The sequence below is a fragment of the Hyperolius riggenbachi genome, chromosome 11 (genome assembly GCF_040937935.1).
Source record: "Hyperolius riggenbachi isolate aHypRig1 chromosome 11, aHypRig1.pri, whole genome shotgun sequence".
NCBI classification, from domain to species: domain Eukaryota; kingdom Metazoa; phylum Chordata; class Amphibia; order Anura; family Hyperoliidae; genus Hyperolius; species Hyperolius riggenbachi.
In genome coordinates this window covers 93,035,051-93,055,926 of record NC_090656.1, presented here as the reverse complement: position 1 = coordinate 93,055,926, position 20,876 = coordinate 93,035,051, and the positions used below count along the sequence as shown (strand labels likewise).

At 45.6% G+C, this 20,876-nt stretch overlaps 1 protein-coding gene and 1 long non-coding RNA gene across 8 annotated transcripts in view; one reads left to right on the top strand and one right to left on the bottom strand.

The window, feature by feature from the left end:
* DCDC1 (doublecortin domain containing 1) overlaps positions 1-20,876 on the bottom strand; it is a 751,262-nt gene that overhangs the window by 222,617 nt on the left and 507,769 nt on the right. For all 6 annotated transcript variants that reach the window (XM_068260478.1, XM_068260480.1, XM_068260479.1 and 3 more), the window contains one exon: positions 625-768. In XM_068260478.1, coding sequence (XP_068116579.1) covers positions 625-768 — 144 coding nt within the window. The remainder of the gene's footprint in view (positions 1-624; positions 769-20,876) is intronic.
* Positions 1-20,876, top strand: part of LOC137538369 (uncharacterized) — an 83,358-nt gene that overhangs the window by 47,327 nt on the left and 15,155 nt on the right. Inside the window, exon 3 of one of the 2 annotated variants that reach the window (XR_011024771.1) lies at positions 8,260-8,758. The exons of the other annotated variant lie outside the window; for it this stretch is intronic. This is a non-coding gene — a long non-coding RNA (uncharacterized lncRNA). Of the gene's footprint in view, positions 1-8,259; positions 8,759-20,876 lie in introns of those variants that run through there. 2 annotated transcript variants of the gene reach the window in all.

Genomic DNA, 20,876 nt, shown 5'->3' with positions numbered 1-20,876 from the left:
ACAAGACCAGGGCGTATTCATCTGGCTTATCTCTCCAGACCTCTCTCAGTGCTTCTTCTCCTATCTCTACAGAAGTCAGCTTATTGTAAGCATTGCTATCTGTATCCACTGGCCTCTATGGCATATTAATTCTGGTGTTACAAGAATCAGTGAATACAGATAATAATGACAGCCAATATTTGTAATGAAGGGAGACGTGAAGCCTTATGCAAGGTCCCAACTTCCTTATTTACTAGCACACAGCTGGACACAGTGTTGTGCTCTTACCTGGCTCTGTGCTCTGTCAAATTCCCCAGAACTGCTCCATGCTCTGTACACATGCTGCTGCTACATCTACAATCAGCTGTAGGCGGGAAAGAAAGTGCAGGCAATAGCACTGTGCTGTGAGCTGCAAGATGCCTGCAGACATTCTGGTGTCTCAACTTGTGCCTGTCCCAAGACACTGCACCATCCCTGGTCTGAGGGGCTATTCTGGGCATCAGTATTCCCCCCCTAAACTTTCCTTTGCAGAGCCATGGAATATATTGGCATTTTATAAATCAATAATGATAAAATAATCAAAGTCCAAAATGGATGCAATCTCTTTGTGAATCCCTTAAAAGAAATGGAATGTTACTATATTACCTTAGTGATGAGCCAGACATTACTTGACATCAGTGTAGACACAGCTTGGTCAAGTTGTCCTTTCTTTCCAGTTTGACCCGGAGCTCTGCTTCTCTTCTCAACCATTATCGATGGGTATAAAACTAACTGTTGGTTCACCTTCAGCTTCCAAACAATTGTGAAAAAAGACACAGAAATTAATTTATCTGTTCCTTATAATATCAAAGAAAAAATAACTCTACTCTGAGGACTCCCAGAAGGTACTCACAGATGTAAAGCCGCCCATAAATGGTGCAATTTTTAGCACATTTTTATATTTCTGATAAGATCATTCAGATCGAAAGACACAATACTTTTTAAAGGGAACCTAAACTGAGAAGGATATGGATTTTTTCCTTTTACAATAAAACCAGTTGCCTGACTCTCCTGCTGATCCTGTATCTCTAATACTTTTCTAATACTTTTAGTCACAGCCTCTCAACAAGCATGCAGATCAGGTGCCCTGACTGGAGTCAGACTGGATTAGCTGCATGCTTGTTTCAGGTGTGTGATTCAGCCACTACTGCAACCAAAGAGATCAGCACGACTGATAAGCAACTGGTATTGTTTAAAGGGGAACTGAAGAGAGAGGTATATGGAGGCTGTCATGTTTATTTCCTTTTAAGCAATACCAGTTGCCCGGCAGCTCTGCTGATCCTCTGCCTCTAATACTATGAGCCATAGCCCCTGAACAAGCATGCAGCAGATTGGGTGTTTCTGACTTTAACCAGCTGAGCGGTCTGGACGAGCTCAGCTCATCCAACACCGCCAGCGGCTGCCGCTCAGGCCCTGCTGGGCCGATTTTAATGAAATAAAAAGCAGCACACGCAGCCGGCACTTTGCCAGCCGCGTGTGCTGCCTGATCGCCGCCGCTCTGCGGCGATTCGCCGCGAGCAGCGGCGAAAGAGGGTCCCCCCAGCCGCCTGAGCCCAGCGTAGCCGGAACAAAAAGTTCCGGCCAGCGCTAAGGGCTGGATCGGAGGCGGCTGACGTCACGACGTCGGCTGACGTCGATGACGTCACTCCGCTCGTCGCTATGGCGATGATATAAGCAAAACAAGGAAGGCCGCTCATTGCGGCCTTCCTTGTTTATTCTGGGCGCCGGAGGCGATCGGAAGATCGCCTCCGGAGCGCCCTCTAGTGGGCTTTCATGCAGCCAACTTTCAGTTGGCTGCATGAAATAGTTTTTTTTTTATTTAAAAAAAACCCTCCCGCAGCCACCCTGGCGATTTAATCAGAACGCCAGGGTGGTTAATGTCAGATCTGACAAGACTAGCTGCATGCTTGTTTCTGGTGTTTTTCAGATACTACTGCAGAGAAATAGACCAGCAGGGCTGCCAGGCAACTGGTATTGATTAAAAGGAAATAAATATGGCAGCCTCCGTATACCTCTTACTTCAGTTCCCCTTTAAAAGGAAACATCCATATCCCTCTCAGTTAGGGTTCCCTTCAACTACTTTAAGACCGCCTCACAATGGGCGTGACCGCGGCGGCAGCCCCAGGATCGCCTAACGCCAATTGGCGTGAAGTCCTGGGGCTGCACTTTGCAGGAGAGCGCGCATTTCTCCTGCTCGGGGGGCGGAGCTCCACCCCGCCTTCAGTCTCCGAGCGGCGATTGCCTCTTGGGAGACTGTTAGACAGCGAAACCGCCGTCTATTTACATAGAGTGACCAGATTTTTGTCGGTTCAACCGTGCGTCGCGCCGAAAAATGGGCGTGGCCATGGCATTATATGGGCGGGGCTAACATAATGATGTAACAGCGAGGCATAAGAAAGCAGTGTTTACGCCATGATGTGGTCAAACGAGGTTTCGCATCATAGGTGTGCAGAAACTGTGTGTTACTATTTAATAGTATACCGTAACCCCAAAGCAGCAAACATAGCCAACTATGACCATTAAATAATAAATGCAGCAACAGTTACCCCAGACACCAGAAAATAAACGCAATGTGGGCAAAATTTCAGCACCGAATAAATGCAATGGGCAACATGTCAGCACACAATAAATGCATAAACGCAATGGGGCAATAGTTCAGCACAAAATAAACGCAATGGGCAACATGTCAGTACAAAATAAACGCATTGTGGGCAACATGTCAGTACAAAATAAACGTATTGTGGGCAACATGTCAGTACAAAATAAACGCATTGTGGGCAACATGTCAGTACAAAATAAACGCAATTTGGGCAGCATGTCAGTACAAAATAAACGCAATGTGAGTAACATGTCAGTACAAAATAAACGCATTGTGGGCAACATGTCAGTACAAAATAAACGCATTGTGGGCAACATGTCAGTACAAAATATATGCATTGTTTGTGGGCAACATGTCAGTGCAAAATAAACGCAATTTGGGCAACATAGCACCTGGGGGAAAAAAGCATTTACTCACCTGGCAGAAGTCTCCTCTCGTTCCTGGCCTGCCTCTGGCGCGCTGCTCCTGGGACCATCTTGCTCCTCCTGCAGTCTCCCATGCTGACAGGCAGAGCAGGGCTACGGCAAGATGGCGCCCGAAGCCCCGTACTGGAGACACAAATAGTCTCCAGTACAGGGCTTCGGCAGCCATCTTTCCGTAGCCCTGCTCGCCTGCCAGTGTCGGAACACCGGAAGACTATGCAGGCTGGAGCGGGGCTGCGGGCAATGAAATGGCACGGCGTCTATAGATGCCGCTGCCAGTTCATACAGATACAGTGGCCAGAGTCCTGAGACCGAGACGTCCCGCTGCTGAAAGCGGGACGTTTCCCGGGACCTCATGCAGCCTGGGACAGGGGACCAGAATCCGGGACCTGTCTCGGGTAAGCCGGGATGTCTGGTCACTCTAATTTACATGTACAGCGCTGCAATCAGCAGCAGTGCTTTACTGGGGACAGCCGTGTGACACGGCTGTCCGCCTGGGGGACAAGAGAGTTATCATTTTTATAGCTGAGTCTGTCTTCTCTGGTGTCTTTTCAAGCCCAAGCCTGCCCCCTTGTGGCTCTGCTCAGGAATTTATATAGCTGAGTCATTATAGCAAAGCCAGACTGAATGCTTAGTCGGGGATTTTATCAAGGCTGATAAGAAGCAAGCTGAACACAAGCTGAACAGTGAAGAATGAAAAAGAGAGCAGGGTAGGTGTTTTCTCTAATGTCCCCACTGATATATATGGTAAAATACATGTGGATGCTTCGTCTCTGGTTCACTTTAAAGCTGCAGTGGCCATTTTAGTAATAATTAGCCTGGTCTTTAGGGGGGTTTACCACTGTGGTTATCAAGTGGTTAAAGAGGAACTCCATTGAAAATAATGTAATAAAAAAGGGCTTAATTTTTACAATAATTATGTATAAATGATTTAGCCAGTGTTTGCTCATTGTAAAATCTTTCCTCTCCCTGATTTACTTTATGACATTTATCACATGGTGACATTTTTACTGCTGGCAGGTGTGGTCACTGGAAAGAGATGCTGCTTGCTTTTTTGGCAGTTTTAACTATTTCTGCCGCCCGGACGTGAAGCTTACGTCCGGGCTGCTGCTCTGCTGCGGTGCCGCGCTTCAGCGCGAGATCATGGGCGAGCCCACGTGGTGTCCCCCGGTAGCCCTGGGATCAGTAAACGGGAACATGGTTCCCGATCACCGATCCGTCTCCCCAGCAGAAAAACCAAAGCGCTCTTACAAGAGGCTTCAGTCTTTCTGCCCGGAAAAATTTCCGCATCCCCCTTGTGCTTCCGCTTAGCGAGAAGCACAAGGAGGGAGAAAAAAATTCAAGGTGGCCATCTCGTGGCCAAATAGTAAAACTACATCTACATATTTTTTACATTACAAATTACACATATAATAACATTAAAAATGAACTGTTTATTTCCCACACCAAAATATTACCCAAATAAAATTTTTAATGGAAAAAAAAAATGACAATTAAAAACAAAAAAAAAGACATAAATAGTTACCTAAGGGTTTGAACTTTTTAAATATGCATTTGAAGGGGGTATACTATGAACATTTTTTAAATTATAAGCTTGTAAATAGTGATGGACGCAAAAATGGAAAAAATGCACCTTTATTTCCAAATAAAATATTGGCACTATACATTGTGATACCACCCCCACAACCATCTAGAACCTTTTTGCACCAAGAGAGCGACCGCATCCAGTTTGACTAAGCCCAATTTTGGTGGGGCTAATTAGCTTACCAGTATGTTTTTGGGATGTGTGTTGAAACTGAAGTGCTTGGAGCAAGGCCACCCATAGGAAGCACATACAAACTCCATGCAGAAAGATTTCTGGCTAAGATTAGAACCTGGGTTCCCAGCATTGCAAGATGAGAGTGCTAGCAAAATCTAGATTTAGGACTCCACAAATTTCCTGAGCTATCCTTAATTTCCTAAGTTATCCTTAACGCTCCTAACCTTTCCTCCTTATTTGTGCCTATTCCTAACCTCCCCCCTCTCCCATTCCTAACAGTACCACTACCTCCTTCATAACTTTAACCAAACATCTAACCTCAACTCTTTCTTACTTAGACAAGTGTCCAACAAAGACCCTAACTTTTTATTTAAGGTTGATGCTAACATTAACCCTTTAGTAAATCAGTGTCCAAATCCTGTAACATAAAGTGAAACTGTGAAGATGCTGCTGCCTCATAAATGTTAAATACACATTTTTTATGATATTATGTTTTAATGCAGGTTTGGCTTAAGAATACCTATCACTAAGCTATCTCACAGTCAGACCCTGAAACTGCATACACATCTGGGAAAATTGCCATAATGATCTTTCTTGTCTTGGGTGACAGTTTAAGAATAATCTGTTTAGATTGGTTTTGGGGGTAGGTGCTGGTGGTGGAAATTAGAATAGGTATAGGTTAAATTGGCTTCTGCCAAAGTTGGCCTTAGACCATGTTGGACAGATGATTGGTTGTGGACAAATTATATGGTTAGATTGTGAGCCCCTCTGAAGGAAAGTTAGTATTGAGACTCTGTAAAGTGCTGCCAAATATGTCAATGCTATATAAATACAAAATAAACACATACAAATAGATAACAGATTAGCAGCATCAGCCATCTACTTTGAAGCTGATCTTAGGAGAGGAGACCACCAAGATCAGGGTACACCTGTAGACACGCTAGGCTATCAACCAAAACAATCATGAATGATTGTTACGGGTGACAAAAACTTAGTTGTATACATTACATAATAATAACTTTTCCCTGACCCATGTGACTACCGAACGATCAATAATAAGTACACATTGTCCTCAATCATCCCATTAATGCTGTGCTAAAATGAGCAGCCCCCAAGTACCTGGTGCCAAAATTGCCCACTTTCATTTTATGGGTGGAAAAAAATGAATAGTAAGTACTTTCTCCGTAGATAATATCATTTGACTGTAACATGAGGCTATCATCTACTCTGAAGACAGAACACCAAAGCTGTCACTGAATTAATTTAGATAAACAGATTTACCTGCGTATTGTGACAGTCGCCTGCAGGAATAATACAATGATTTAGCAGTAAATTTGTATTTTTAGGGCACGATTGCAAGCTGTCGCTTCTTAACCCACTTCAGGGAAAGTTAGTTTATTTGTCAGTTTGATTGGCAAAACTTTAAATGCGATTTAGCCTGTACAGTGCTTAGTGATTGACAGCACAGAGAGAAGCAGTCACATTAGCAAACAAGTCCTAACATTCATTTCTTCGCTGCCTATAATGCACCTTCTGTGTCTGAAGACTGGAATTAAAGCAATCTGAAGTCTATTCTTTGCTCACACAATTAACAGAAATGTTCATCCCTTCTGTAATGCAAATAGGGATAGACTGCAGACTCCTGCAAGCACTATATTACAGCAGTGGTAACATATGTATGTCCCAGGACAAATTAAACGTATCAGCTTTAGATCAATGGCCAGATTCTTGAAACCTTCACAGCCAAACTCGATAGTGAGATTGGATTTTAACCCTCACTTAGCAAACACAATCCAGTCAGAATCAATTATTTGTATCTGATCCCTGAACGTATCTGCAGCCAATGACCTGTAAGGTTTTAGTCTGCTTAGGGAAAGCCATTCAAGGAGAAGTTTCTTATGGGCGAAAACTAAAACTATTGTCTTCCTTCTACAATAGAAGAGCAGCAAATCCCAAAGCTTATGCTGGAAAAAAGTCCTTAGAGTCTTCAATTCATAGCCTGGCATAAGTTATCTTTCCTCGCCATGGCTTATGGCTGCACATTAGGCAATCGTTGAAAAATCTTGAATACAAAACAAAGATTGTATTTAACTACTATATGGGAATACATGTATTAGATATCTTCCATATAAATGCCTCACATTTTATAATATGTAAACATCTTTCTCTTCTTCCTCCATGCAGAATTGTTTCTGGCAATTTCGATTTTAGTGTCCCAAGCAACACATGCCCATCACCTTCCCCTCATAACGTCTGTGGAGTAGTCAAGCCCTCAAACTGCCCACAGCACTCCATTCCCAACACTTCTTCCTGGCTATGCAGGGGGAAAACATAATACCAAAAACTTTCTCCTATTACTTGGGCTCATATAACTTACTTATGCAGCTTACCTGTGCTGCCTGTTGTAACAAGTGGTGTCATTTTGACTTCCTCATATTAATTTGGGCATCTGTGGCTAAAAAACGAGGGCACTGGACCAGTCTAACCAAAATGTTTTGTTTTTGAAAATTAGAATGTTATAGTTTTCAAAGTTTTTTGGGGCTTTTTGTATTGACATATTTTTCATTTTTGTAAATTATCATTTTAAAAATTATAAGGTTGGGGGGTGGGGGGTTTAAAAACCACTTAACGACCGCCTAACGCCGATAGGCATCGGCGGGTCGTTAGTGGTTTAGCAAGGAAACGGCCGCTCTTTCGAGTGGCCTTTCCATGCCAGTTCACGGAGGGTGCCTCCGTGAGCAGCCGGCGAGCCGCCAATCACGGCTCGCAAGCTAAATGTAAACACGCGGGGAAGAAATCCCCGCTGTTTACATCATACGGCACTACTGCGCAGCAGCGCCGTAAAGGAGATCGGTGATCCCCGGCCTCTGATTGGCCGGGGATCACCGGCATCTGATAGGCTGAAGCCTATCCTAGACGGCGCAGTACGGTTATCCGTCCTGCGCAGCCCATAGCCTGCGGGAGAAGCAGGTAAGGGCAAATAGGGCGGATATAGCTGCAGAGGGGGGCTTTGAGGAGCCCCCCCCCCCCGCTACGCAGAAATAGCCGGCGGCGATCAGACCCCCTCAGCAGGACATCCCCCTAGTGGGGACAAAAGGGGGGAAGTCTGGTCACCCTGGCTCAATCTTGATCGGTGCTGCGGGCTGGAGAGCCCACGCAGCACCGATCACACAAAATCCCCTGGTCCTTAAGTGGTTAAGATTAGGCCTCAGGAAGGGGGAATTTAGGAGTAGGCCTCAGGAAGGGGGTTTTTCGAAGTTAGGAATCAGGAAGTGGGGTTTTAGGGTTAGGCTACGGAAGGGAGAGGGTTCTGTGTGAGAGTAGGGTTACGTTTAGTCATAGTAAGATATTGGTATCATTTGCCACTGTTTTACTATCATCATTACCACTGTAAATATTTACTGTAAATATTTTTTGTTTTCATTTGGTGTCCAATTCACAATGGAATTTATTGTTTACAGGTAGTCCCCGACTTACGAATGCCCGACTTACGAACGACCCGCTGATACGAACGACATAGATTCTATGTTTTCATGGGAACAAGTAAAACATTTTTGAGAAAATTGATTGAAAAAAAATTCAAAGAATAAATGGCTTTAAAACTTCTATAAGCAGGTACAAAGGGCAGATGTGACACAGAGGGGGACACTGGAGGCACAGGGGGGCACAGAAGAGGTACAGGGCACAGAGATGGCACAGTGTTCCGACTTAAGAACAGATTCAGGTTAAGAACGAACCTACTCCAATCAAGAGCCATGTTCATTCATAAGAAGAAGATAAAGTAAAAAAGTTTGAACACTTCCTGGTGCACTTCAGAATGCCTGAGCAGAGGCGCTTAATACAGAGCTGGACGACAAAAGCTGTATACTCCTATTGGACAGCCTGATGAAGCAGGGTCATGCCTGTGAAACGTATTGCCAATAACTGTGGAGTGTATTAATAAATCTTCTGTTAAATGTACATATGTTTTGTCTTATGTCCACCTGGAGTAGGTAAGTCCACCACTGCCTCTCCAATATTTTAAAGTTTTTAGCATATTTTACTCTACTGGCACCTCTGTTCATTCATTACTGAGCACCATTGTGGATCATTTGTTTATTGTTCCCTTAAGCAAGCTATTTCTGCTTTGTTTGTTTTTTAAACAACATCTAAAAGATGAGTTGTTCATTGTTCATTTCTAATGATTTTTACTCACTGTGTGCACAAGGCTTTAGAGGTGGTGAGTCAAAAAAGATGAGTCCCTGATAATGCTGGACCATACGCTGCTATTTTGTTCGAGTGAAACATGCGGTAAAACATGCATCCCACGTCCGTTGCCTGGGTGTTACCCTGGACTCTGCCCTTTCCTTAATCCCCCACATCCAAAAAGTTACCAGAGCCTGCAATTTCCACCTCTGCAATATCTCCAAGATCCACCCCTTCTTGACACTGAACACTATCAAGCTGCTCATCCATGCCCTCATCATCTCCCACCTTGACTACTGAAACTCCCTTCTGTCTGGCCTCCCCATTAAATGCATTGCCCCCCTTCAATCAGTTAGGAACGCAGCATCAAGACTCAATCCATTCTTCTCACAGCTCTGCTTCCACACCCCCTCTGTAAATCCTGCGCTGGCTCCCTATCTGATTCAGCATAAGTTTCAAGATTCTATGCCTGGCCTATAAATCTGTGCACAAAACCTGTCCTACCTACATTTCGGAGCTTGTTCACAGGTACACACCAGGTTGTCCCCTCCGGTCCTCCAACGACCTTAACCTAACTGCTCCACGCATTATCTCACACACCCATCCACGCCTGCAGGATTTTTCAAGAGCCGCCCTCACCCTCTGTAACTCCCGTTCACCGCCCATCAGACTTGCCCCCTCCTTTAACACATTCAAGCAAGCCCTCAAAACACACCTCTTTAAAATGGCCTACCCACCCCCTACCACACTGTAACTCTCTACTGAATATTTATTCCACGGCCCTAACCTAGTGTGTCCACCCCCCTCCCCATCCCATTTGTAAGCCTTTGGCAGGGTCCTACCTTACCTAGTGTATTCTACATGATTGTGTGCTCCTTTCCTATGACCGCCTCATACTTGAATTACTGGGCCTGGGCCTACCTAACCAGCCCACAATCGCATGGTCATGTATCTTGTACCCTGTTTGCCTTGTATAGCTTTGTCCAATGTTGTATACCCTTGTTACGTCTATCATCCTTTGTATCATTGTATGCAGGGCCGGATTTACCATAAGGCACTGTAGGCACGTGCCTACAAGCGCCTCATGCTGGAAAGGTGGCTCACTCCCCTCCCCAATGCCTCCCTCTTGCCTTACCTATGCAGAGTCCTGAGCGGTGTGTAAATGAGAGGTTACTCACTCAGGTCTCGGCATTCCACTGACTAGATATACCTTCACTTTGGGGCACCTGTAGCTACTTAACCATTTACTGACATCCTAACGTATTAAAACGTCATGCTTACCGCTATTAACAGCAACATGACATTTTGATACGTCGCGCGTTCCCGCCGCTGCTACCGCCGTGTGTGCGCCGCCACCGCCGCTGTTTCCGTCGGGCTTCCATGCTGGGTGATTGGGGAAGAAGACCAAACGGTCCTCTACCCAATCGCAGTGCCTGGAGTGAATGGACGTGACGGCGAACAGCGGCTACGTCCATTCACAATAACAGGAAATGTAACAATTAAATAAAGTGAAGAAAAAAAAAAAGTGAACACTTCCTATAACGAGTGTTCACTAGCGCCATCTTGTGGCCAAAAAGTATATTACACCTACAAAATACATTCATTTTCAAGTACATACAGATCTTAATAAAATTACACTTCCACCCCCCCCCCCCCCCTCAAAAAAAAAACACTTGTAAAAAAAAAACAGCTTAAAAAAATAAATAAATAGTTGCCTTAGGGACTTTGTTAATTTATATTTTATGAGGGGGAAATTATTTTTTATTTATTACATAAGGGCTTGTAATTATGGCCAGAATAAAAAAAAAAAAACAACAGAAAAATAACACTTATATTTCAAAATAATATACTGTCACCATACATTGTGATAGGGACATAATTTAAATGGTTTAATAATCGGGACAACTGGGCAAATAAAACGTGTTTGTTTTATCCACAGGAGAATGTTTAATTTTAAAACTATAATAGTTGAAAACTGAGACATAATGATTTTTTTTTTCTTTTTTTTCTGTTTTTCTCATTAAAACGCATTTAGAATAAAAAAATTCTTAGCAAAATGTACTATCCACAGAAAGCCTAATTGGTGGCGACAAAAACGAGGTATAGATCATTTTCTTGTGATAAGTAGTAATAAAGTTATTAGGGAATAAAAGGGAGGAGCACTGACAACTGAAAATTGCTCTGGTCCGTTAGGATAAAAACCCTTGGGGGTGAACTGGTTAATACTTGGGGGCACCTTTAACTACTTAATACTGAGGATAGTTCTGGACAGTGTTGCTCGGATAGTGCTTTTTAAAATCCGAATTGATCCGGATCCGGATACCTAGATATCCGGATCCGGTTCGGATATCCGAATCCAGCCTTTTAGATATCAGCGTGAACGCGGATATCCGGTTGCATTATCCGTGGATATCCGGGTTATTCGGATATCTGGATAGAAAAACCGGAAGTGCCCTTTAAATAGCTTTAAAAGGTGTTTTTAGGGTAAATGAGGCATGCATCATCATTATTTTGCAAAGGGGAACACTAATTGATGATGTGGGGACTTAAAAAAAATGGCTGTCAATTAACATCAGGCCTAGGTTCCAGTCAGCGGTCGTGCACCCCACATTGTGTCCAAAGTCCAACTGCACAACTGGGACATGACAGTTTTCAGCCAAGACACCTCCGAAAAAGTATGCAGCAATTGTGTTTTGGATTAAATATAGGTGGTATCAGTGGCCTGTGGCACTCTGGCCTGGCGGTGGGAGCTGCACAGGCAGCAGAAGCAGGGCAATGCAGCAGCAGCAGGTGTAACGTATGCCAGGAGCCTGCCGGACGTGGCACGTGGCACTTGGCACGTGTCACGTGGCACTTGCCAAGTGTCACGTGGCACTTGGCACGTGGCACTTGTTATGTGTCACTTGCCAAGTGTCACGTGGCATTTGGCACTTGTCACTTGGCACGTGTCACATGGCACTTGCCAAGTGGCACGTGTTACGTGCCATGTGACAAGTGCCAAGTGACATGTGCCAATTGCCAAGTGACACGTGCCAAGAGACACGTGCCAAGTGACAGTCAGACAGCAGAGGAGAAGACACTAGTGCACACTAACACATTAATGAATTAACAATAGTGTAGCGATAGTGAAGGGGTTAATCACTGAGCTTATCACTGTGTAAAGCCCTTGGCCCAGCAACAGCACTGCAGCTGTGCAGCACACACTCTAACTGTCACACTATGAGACATCAATCAAGCTAATGAACGATTTAACTATAGTGTAGTGATAGTGAAGGGGTTAATCACTGAGCTTATCACTGTGTAAAGCCCTTGCCCCAGCAACAGCACTGCAGCTGTGCAGCACACACTCTAACTGTCACACTATGAGATAATCAATCAAGCTAAATAACGATTACTATAGAGTAGTGAAGGGGTTAATCAATGAACAGCTTTAGGTTTATAACTGTATACAGGCAGCCCTCGCTAGGCCACCAGCACTGCAGCATGTCTCTCAGGAAGCATTCAGCAAGCCAGAACGATCTGTCTCATCATGGCAGCCCTCCTTATTATACAAGGGGGGCTGGCCAGTGTTCCTTTCTGTGATTGGTTGCTAGGGCTTCTGCTGGGAGCCCTCTGATTGGCTCCAAGACGTCATCACCTTAGTTACAGTATTTCAGATTCGGATATCCGCGGATATCCGCGGATATCCGGGTCATGCATCAAACTATCCGCAGATAGCTATGCGGATTTCTATAGCTATCCGGGACCCGGAATCTGATCCGGATAGCGTAAAAATGGTCGGATATCCGGGTTAACCCGGATATCCGGATTCCGGATGAGCATCACTAGTTCTGGCGCTGCGCTGTGTGTGCACAACTTCTGAGCTGCTCCCGTTTTTTGTATTTTGCCTGAGGAAGCGGGCTTGAGACCCGCGAAACGCGTTGCAATTGTTATTCTGGAGTACAGATTAAATTTTATCTACACTTTCTACAGTGGTTGTGTTTTTGGTTCCGAGGGAGGTAAGTCCACCCTTACCCCCCGGATTTTATTGGTGTTTTAAGAATTGTCATATTTTATTCTGCTGGCGCCTCTGTAAATCTTTGCATCACTAGTTCTGGATCCCTTATACTAAGGGTAACCTGTAGCTACCTATGACAGGAAAGGGAAGTAAGGGAGAAGTGACAGTTGAGCCAGTCAGCAGCCTTGCCGTTCGGTGGGTGTTTGTAGGTTCATTGAGGGTAGGGTCTAGGGTGCCAGGACATCTGTGCCTGTACACTCCTATGATGTAAATCTGGGCAGGATTTTATGTATTTATTGTCCAGTGCTACATAATATGTTGGCGCTATAAATACTATAAATAATAATAAAATGCACAAATCTGTGGACAGTGTGATTAAGCCCTAACGCCATGTACACACACTAGATGTAGGGCCAGTTTAAGCAGCATGGAAGCTCAGGGCAAGGGTAACCTGGGGACCCCTACCCTAAAGCTCAACACACACCATACAATCTTGGTTGTACAGATTTACCAAATCTATGTAATATAAGGGCCAACAGATTGAAAATACCTTGAATAATTGATTGGATAAGCTCTTATACTACATGAAAGTGGTAAGATTGTACAACCAAGATTGTATGGTGTGTGTTGAGCCTAAGGCAGAGTCAGTCACCGCCCCCCCCCCCCCACATATTCCACCAGTATAGGTAGAGTGGTGCTCCCCCCTCCACATACACATTGTCTCAGACCTCCAGATCAGCACTGTGACTCACAGACCTGCAGATCGGCACGGGAACTGAGGCAGCCACAGAAACCACGAGCATCCCTTCAAATACAGGAAGTGATGAGTGACGTCACTTGCGCATACAAAGTCTGCGATACTGTCTGCTGCTCTCTTTGCCTTGGGTAAATCGCTGATCTGGAGGTCTGAAAAAAGGGGGCAAAGTGGCAAAGGGGGGCGTCTGGGGGGACCCTATGGACTCTGGGGCCCCGGGGCAATTGCCCCCTTTGCCTTTATTGTAGCCCCAGCCCTGACTAGATGGTTCAAGGCTGAGGGTCAGGGTGGCCTCTGCCGAGAATCCAGCGTTTTTACAAGGGCTCCCAACCCCCCTCGATGCACATGCCAGCAATCCACCTGGCGGATCGACTTGCCTGAACCCTAGCCTAAGACATTGATTTCCTACTCATCTAAATGCTCATTCATGTGGTGCACTGAACTATCGCCTGAGGGATCGAGTCCCAAACCCAGTGAGAGATAACAAAAACAGGACTTTATGGCAGAAGCAGCCCACCAGTATCCCCATAATCAAAATACCAAATATCTTTTTCTCTTGATATCACTTTAAAATACAGCATTTGTATTTTTTGAAACCTCAGGAAATAATCTAACAGATTATATATCAATAGTAGGGAAGTGAATGATTATCTCTGAGGAGAGGAAGGAGTTAAGCTATCACCTGGAGAGCCGTCTGCAGCGATGTCAGGTTCACTAGACTAGGTAAATGTGACAATGAACAATTCTCTTCTGCTTGAGTAATACATCCAATTCAAAGCCTGAGGCTTCCCCTCATAAACACAGACCCAGAACTAAACTGTTTAGTCAATGTGCAATGAGGATACTTAAAAATACAACTATATTTCACCTGAACACATTCCGAGGGAGCCACAGATACATTTAGGAAGGATTATCAAAATGATGCACTTGCCATAACGGGGTCAGAGGACAAGCTGTACTCCTGTGACCTGCACTAGAAAAGTGACCTACAGGAGCTAATTCTGTAGTATATGGACCACTTTTCATTGCTCCAGTGCTTTACAGAAATACCCATGTAAGGTTAAGTCAACTTCTCATATTCAAGAGTTAGAATTAGATTGCAATTATAAACTATCACTTATTTTGCTTTATTACAGAGATTTGACATCTCTCCCCTGTATTAGAAGTTCTTTACACTGTATCATGAATATAGGAGAAACTAAGAGTATTGTGGCAGCTTCTCCTGCTCATCCCTGTCCTTCACATTCACCACCATACTTATTTGTAATCTTAGCCCCATATCTGAGATCTGTTACCAGCATAGAGCTGCCTGTAAGTTACTTCCTTCCTGTCTATGCTTATGCCGGGAATACAAGAAACATTTGTACCGCTCGATTCTGCCGCCGGATCGGTTCCGCACTCGTCCCTGCAGGCGATTCTCTTATCTTCTGCTCGTTTTCCTTATCTTTTGCCATTGTCCCGATGCGGTATCAAGCGCGGAATCGATCCGGCGGGTGATCAGACATGTATAGGCAAAGAGGTTGCGCTGGGCATATACAATGTGTACACGAGATATAGATCTCAAGTTGTTGACAAAAGTATGTGATCTAATGTTAGATAAATTACAACAAAACAATGTATGGAGTCCAAATCATAGGCTGGTAATAGTATCTGGGCTCCAGTCACTGAATAAATCCCTACACAGGTATCCTGATATATAAATATGTCAAATTTCCACACTTCAATTTGTACCTATTAATGCAAGAATAAACAATCTTTCCAGGCGACCTGTCAGACATCCTGGCTGTATAATCGCCACCCTTAGGGTCCCTATCAACTTTCTCTAGACCTATAAATGTGGTCTCAAAGACCTTACAGTTGTGCTTCTCCCTATAGAGCCTTGAAGGGGGGTGTCCATCCCAGCCTTTCTTAATGTTTTTAAAATGCTCCCCTATCCTTTCCTTAAAGAGAAACTCCGACCAAGAATTAAACTTTATCCCAATCAGTAGCTGATACCCACTTTTACATGAAAAATATAATGATTTTCACAAACAGACCATCAGGGGGCGCTGTATGACTGATTTTGTGCTGAAACCCCTCCCACAAGAGGCTCTGGTACCGTACGGTACTCTGGGCAAACTGCCACAATGTAACAATGACACACACAGGAAATGGCTGTTTATAGCTGTCTGTCTGTTAAAGCCAGAACAGCTACATAATCTGCCCACAGTAACAATGTCACCATGTAATACATGTCAGAATGTGAATCTGGGAGAGGAAAGATTTTACAATGAGCAAACTCTGACTAAATCATGTATACATAATTATTGTAAAAATTAAGCACCTTTTTATATTAAATTATTTTCACTGGAGTTCCTCTTTAAGTGATCGCTTAGTCCTGCCCACATAGCGTTTCTCACATGGGCACACCATACAGTAGATCACCCCTCTCTTGTCACAGGTAATGAGTTCATCTATCTTCATCGTGGTATTTCCTGTGGTGATCTCTTTGATTTTGTTATAGCCTTTTGTTATCGAGCTACCGGACGGAGCTCTAACTCACGGATTATACAACCTCTCATCACAACAAACCGTACAGGAGCGTGAGTATTGTCTCTAACCACGCATGCGCTACCTACTGTAAAGGAATTGTGACATGAGCTGAGACGCTTGTCACACTAAGTTGTCTGGAATATCTATTAGATTAACTTTTGCACCTTCCAGGGGACGAACCCAAGCAGAGGCAATACTGAGATAATGACTTTGTCTGCCTTTTGATTAACCGGAGAGGAAGTACGCATATGCACATTTTGTATACATTTTTTACCACGTTCTGAACAATTTTTACTTCTTTTACAAACTTTCTGCCGGAGAGGCTATACAAGCGACATATATATATATTTGTTTTACTCTTCCCTTCCCCCCCCCCCCCTCCCCAATTTTTTCACCTTGTACACACTGGATGGTCTGCGTGTGACTGATAGTGTTGGGCGAACATCTAGATGTTCGGGTTCGGGCCGAACAGGCCGAACATGGCCGCGATGTTCGGGTGTTCGACCCGAACTCCGAACATAATGGAAGTCAATGGGGACCCGAACTTTTGTGCTTTGTAAAGCCTCCTTATATGCTACATACCCCAAATTTACAGGGTATGTGCACCTTGGGAGTGGGTACAAGAGGAAAAAAAAATTTAGCAAAAAGAGCTTATAGTTTTTGAGAAAATCGATTTTAAAGTTTCAAAGGGAAAACTGTCTTTTAAATGCGGGAAATGTCTGTTTTCTTTGCACAGGTAACATGCTTTTTGTCGGCATGCAGTCATAAATGTAATACATATAAGAGGTTCCAGGAAAAGGGACCGGTAATGCTAACCCAGCAGCAGCACACGTGATGGAACAGGAGGAGGGTGGCGCAGGAGGAGAAGGCCACGCTTTGAGACACAACAACCCAGGCCTTGCATGAGGACAAGAAGCGTGCGGATAGCATGCTTTGTACCACCATGCAGTCATAAATGTAATAAAGATAAGTGGTTCAATAAACAGGGACCACGCGGCAACGCTAACCCAGCAGCAGCACACGTGATGGAACAGGAGGAGGCGCAGGAGGAGAAGGCCACGCTTTGTGAGACACAACAACCCAGGCCTTGCATGAGGACAAAAAGCGTGCGGATAGCATGCTTTGTACCGCCATGTAGTCATAAATGTAATAAAGATAAGAGGTTCAATAAACAGGGACCACGCGGCAACGCTAACCCAGCAGCAGCAGCAGCAGCAGCACACGTGATGGAACAGGAGGAGGCGCAGGAGGAGAAGGCCACGCTTTGTGAGACACAACAACCCAGGCCTTGCATGAGGACAAAAAGCGTGCGGATATAGCAGCAATGCTTTTTGCCGCCATGCAGTCATAAATGTAATACAGATGAGAGGTTCAATAAACAGGGACCGGAAACGCTAAACCATCCCAGATGTTCATCGGTCATGTTACTTGGTTGGGGTCCAGGAGTGTTGCGTAGTCGTTTCCAATCCAGGATTGATTCATTTTAATTTGAGTCAGACGGTCTGCATTTTCTGTGGAGAGGCGGATACGCCGATCTGTGATGATGCCTCCGGCAGCACTGAAACAGCGTTCCGACATAACGCTGGCTGCCGGGCAAGCCAGCACCTCTATTGCGTACATTGCCAGTTCGTGCCAGGTGTCTAGCTTCATGCCCGGTTTCAGGTCCAGCGGTGCCAGCCACAAATCCGTCTGTTCCTTTATTCCCCTCCAAATTTCCTCCCCTGTGTGCTGCTTATCCCCAAGGCAGATCAGCTTCAGCAACGCTTGCTGACGCATGCCAACAGCTGTGCTGCACTGCTTCCACGATCCTACTGCTGCTGGTGCTGGGTTAGCATTTCCGGATGAGGTACAGCTTTGAGATGCGTTGGAGGAGAAGGAGTCAGAGAGGTAGGTGCTGCTGTTGTTATCCAGCTGTTTGCGGCGTGGGCAACACCCGCGCCGTAGCAGGTGAGGAATCGCTGCCAGGCTCCACAAGGTTCACCCAGTGCGCGGTAAGGGAGATGTATCGACCCTGGCCGAACGCACTCGTCCAGGTGTCAGTGGTGAGGTGAACCTTGCAGGCAACGGCATTCTTCAAGCTTCGGGTTATTTAGCTGACCACGTGCTCATGCAACTCAGGCACTGCAGAGCGCGCAAAGTGGTAGCGGCTGGGAACCACGTAACGTGGGATGGCCACTGACATCATGCCCTTGAAGCTGTTTGTCTCCACCACTCGATATGGCAGCATTTCGCAGGCCAGAAGCTTGGCTATGCTGGCTGGCTGTTACTGCCACGGCCCGGGGGTCATTTGCTGGCAATTTCCTCTTGTGCTCAAACATCTCAGAAACAGACAACTCAACCGTAGCGCTGCACACCGAAGGGCTGTTGGTTGTTGTGTTTGATGAACACTGGGAGACCTCAAGAGCACTAGTCCGGAAAGTGACAGTGTCAGCATCGTCTGATGTTTGTGAATGTTGTGAACCACGCAATGGCTGGGCTACTGCTGCTGCTGAGGCGGGTCTGGTGGTGAGTCTGGTGAACCCAAGGGAGGCAGTGTTGCTGGTGGTACCCTGTCCTGCCGCGTTTGCCCACAGAGTGGGATGTTTGGATAGAATGTGGCGGCTCATGCTGGTGGTGGAGAGGTTGTTAATACTTTTCCCCCTGCTCAGGCGGGTCTTGCACACCTTGCAAATCGCCATGGTAACATCCTCAGTGCAGTCTTCAAAGAAAGCCCAGACTTTAACTGGCTGAGGACTCGGACCTCGTGCGTGATGTGCTGGTGCTGCTTAACCCACTGCTGGACGCTTGAGAGGTCATCCAAGTAATTATCTGGTCCTGTTCTTTTGGATCTGTGAGGGTTGTTGTCCTGGACAACATGGGCAGTATTGAGTGGGTTTTCTTGGGTGCTCCCCTGTGGCCTGTACGTGAACCGTCAGGGGAAACACCTCTTCCCTTGCCCCTCCCTCTTTCACCGGATTTCTTCCTCATTTCACTTATCCTTAAAGTACACGCTGACTGGCAGCAGTACAGTGGCAGTACAGAAATGCTATACAGTGGTGGCTGAGCGGTGTACCACTATTGTCAGCAGTGACACAGAGCACAATGCTATACAGTGGCGGGTGAGCGGTGTACTACTGTTCCCAGCAGACACAGAGTGGAAGTAAACACAATGCTATATAGTGTGGCTGAGCCGTGTACACAGAGTGGCATTAAACACAATGCTATATAGTCTGCTATATAGTCACCCCGAACAGGGTGATGTTCTGCAGAACCCGAACAGTGGCAAACACTGTTCGCCCAACACTACTGGGAGGGAACGCAGATTTTAGTACCTAAACACACGATACAACATGTTTTCCGGGGTCGGACTCTGAGGCACATACAGATGGTCCCGATCATCATCCTCATCATACAACTCTTCTCCTGAGTCTGACCCACCCACCACCTCTGCCACCCCAACATCCCCAGACACAGACCCCTCATCGTCCTCAACATTAACTTGGGATGCTGGCCTGAGCCAGACCTCCTCCTCCACATCAGGCCCCATCATCTCCTCAATGGCAGCCCTCATTAATCGCTCTGGCGACGGACTGATGGACACAACGTTCTCCTCCGGGGAGGGCTGCTGCTGACCACTGGCTGCTGGGGTGGATGTTATAGCTTGCGTGGGGCGTTGGCTGTTGCTGTTGTTGGGAGTGCTGCTCACAGCGGAGGTCTCTGGGGAACTCATGTTGAGCTCATATAGTGGTTGACGGTGAGTGGAGTATTACTGATCCCAGCAATATACACACTGACTGGCAGAGTACGCAATGCTATATAGTGTGGCTGAGCGAGGTACACAGAGTGGCAGTAAACAGAATGCTATATAGTGTGGCTGAGCGAGCGGTGTACCACTATTCCCAGCAGACACAGAACAGTGAACAGAATGCTATATAGTGTGGCTGAGCGAGCGGTGTACCACTATTCCCAGCAGACACAGAACAGTGAACAGAATGCTATATAGTGTGGATGAGCGAGCGGTGTACCACTATTCCCAGCAGACACAGAACAGTAAACAGAATGCTATATAGTGTGGCTGAGCGAGCGGTGTACCACTATTCCCAGCAGACACAGAACAGTGAACAGAATGCTATATAGTGTGGCTGAGCGAGCGGTGTACCACTATTCCCAGCAGACACAGAACAGTGAACAGAATGCTATATAGTGTGGCTGAGCGAGCGGTGTACTACTGTTCCCAGCAGACACAGAACAGTACACAGAATGCTATATAGTGTGGCTGAACGAGCGGTGTACTACTGTTCCCAGCAGACACAGAACAGTACACAGAATGCTATATAGTGTGGCTGAACGAGCGGTGTACCACTATTCCAAGCAGACACAGAACAGTGAACAGAATGCTATATAGTGTGGCTGAGCGAGCGGTGTACCACTATTCCCAGCAGACACAGAGTGGCAGTAAACAGAATGCTATATAGTGTGGCTGAGCGAGGTACACAGAGTGGCAGTAAACAGAATGCTATATAGTGTGGCTGTGCAAGCGGTGTACTACTATTCCCAGCAGACACAGAGTGGCAGTAAACAGAATGCTATATAGTGTGGCTGAGCGAGGTACACAGAGTGGCAGTAAACAG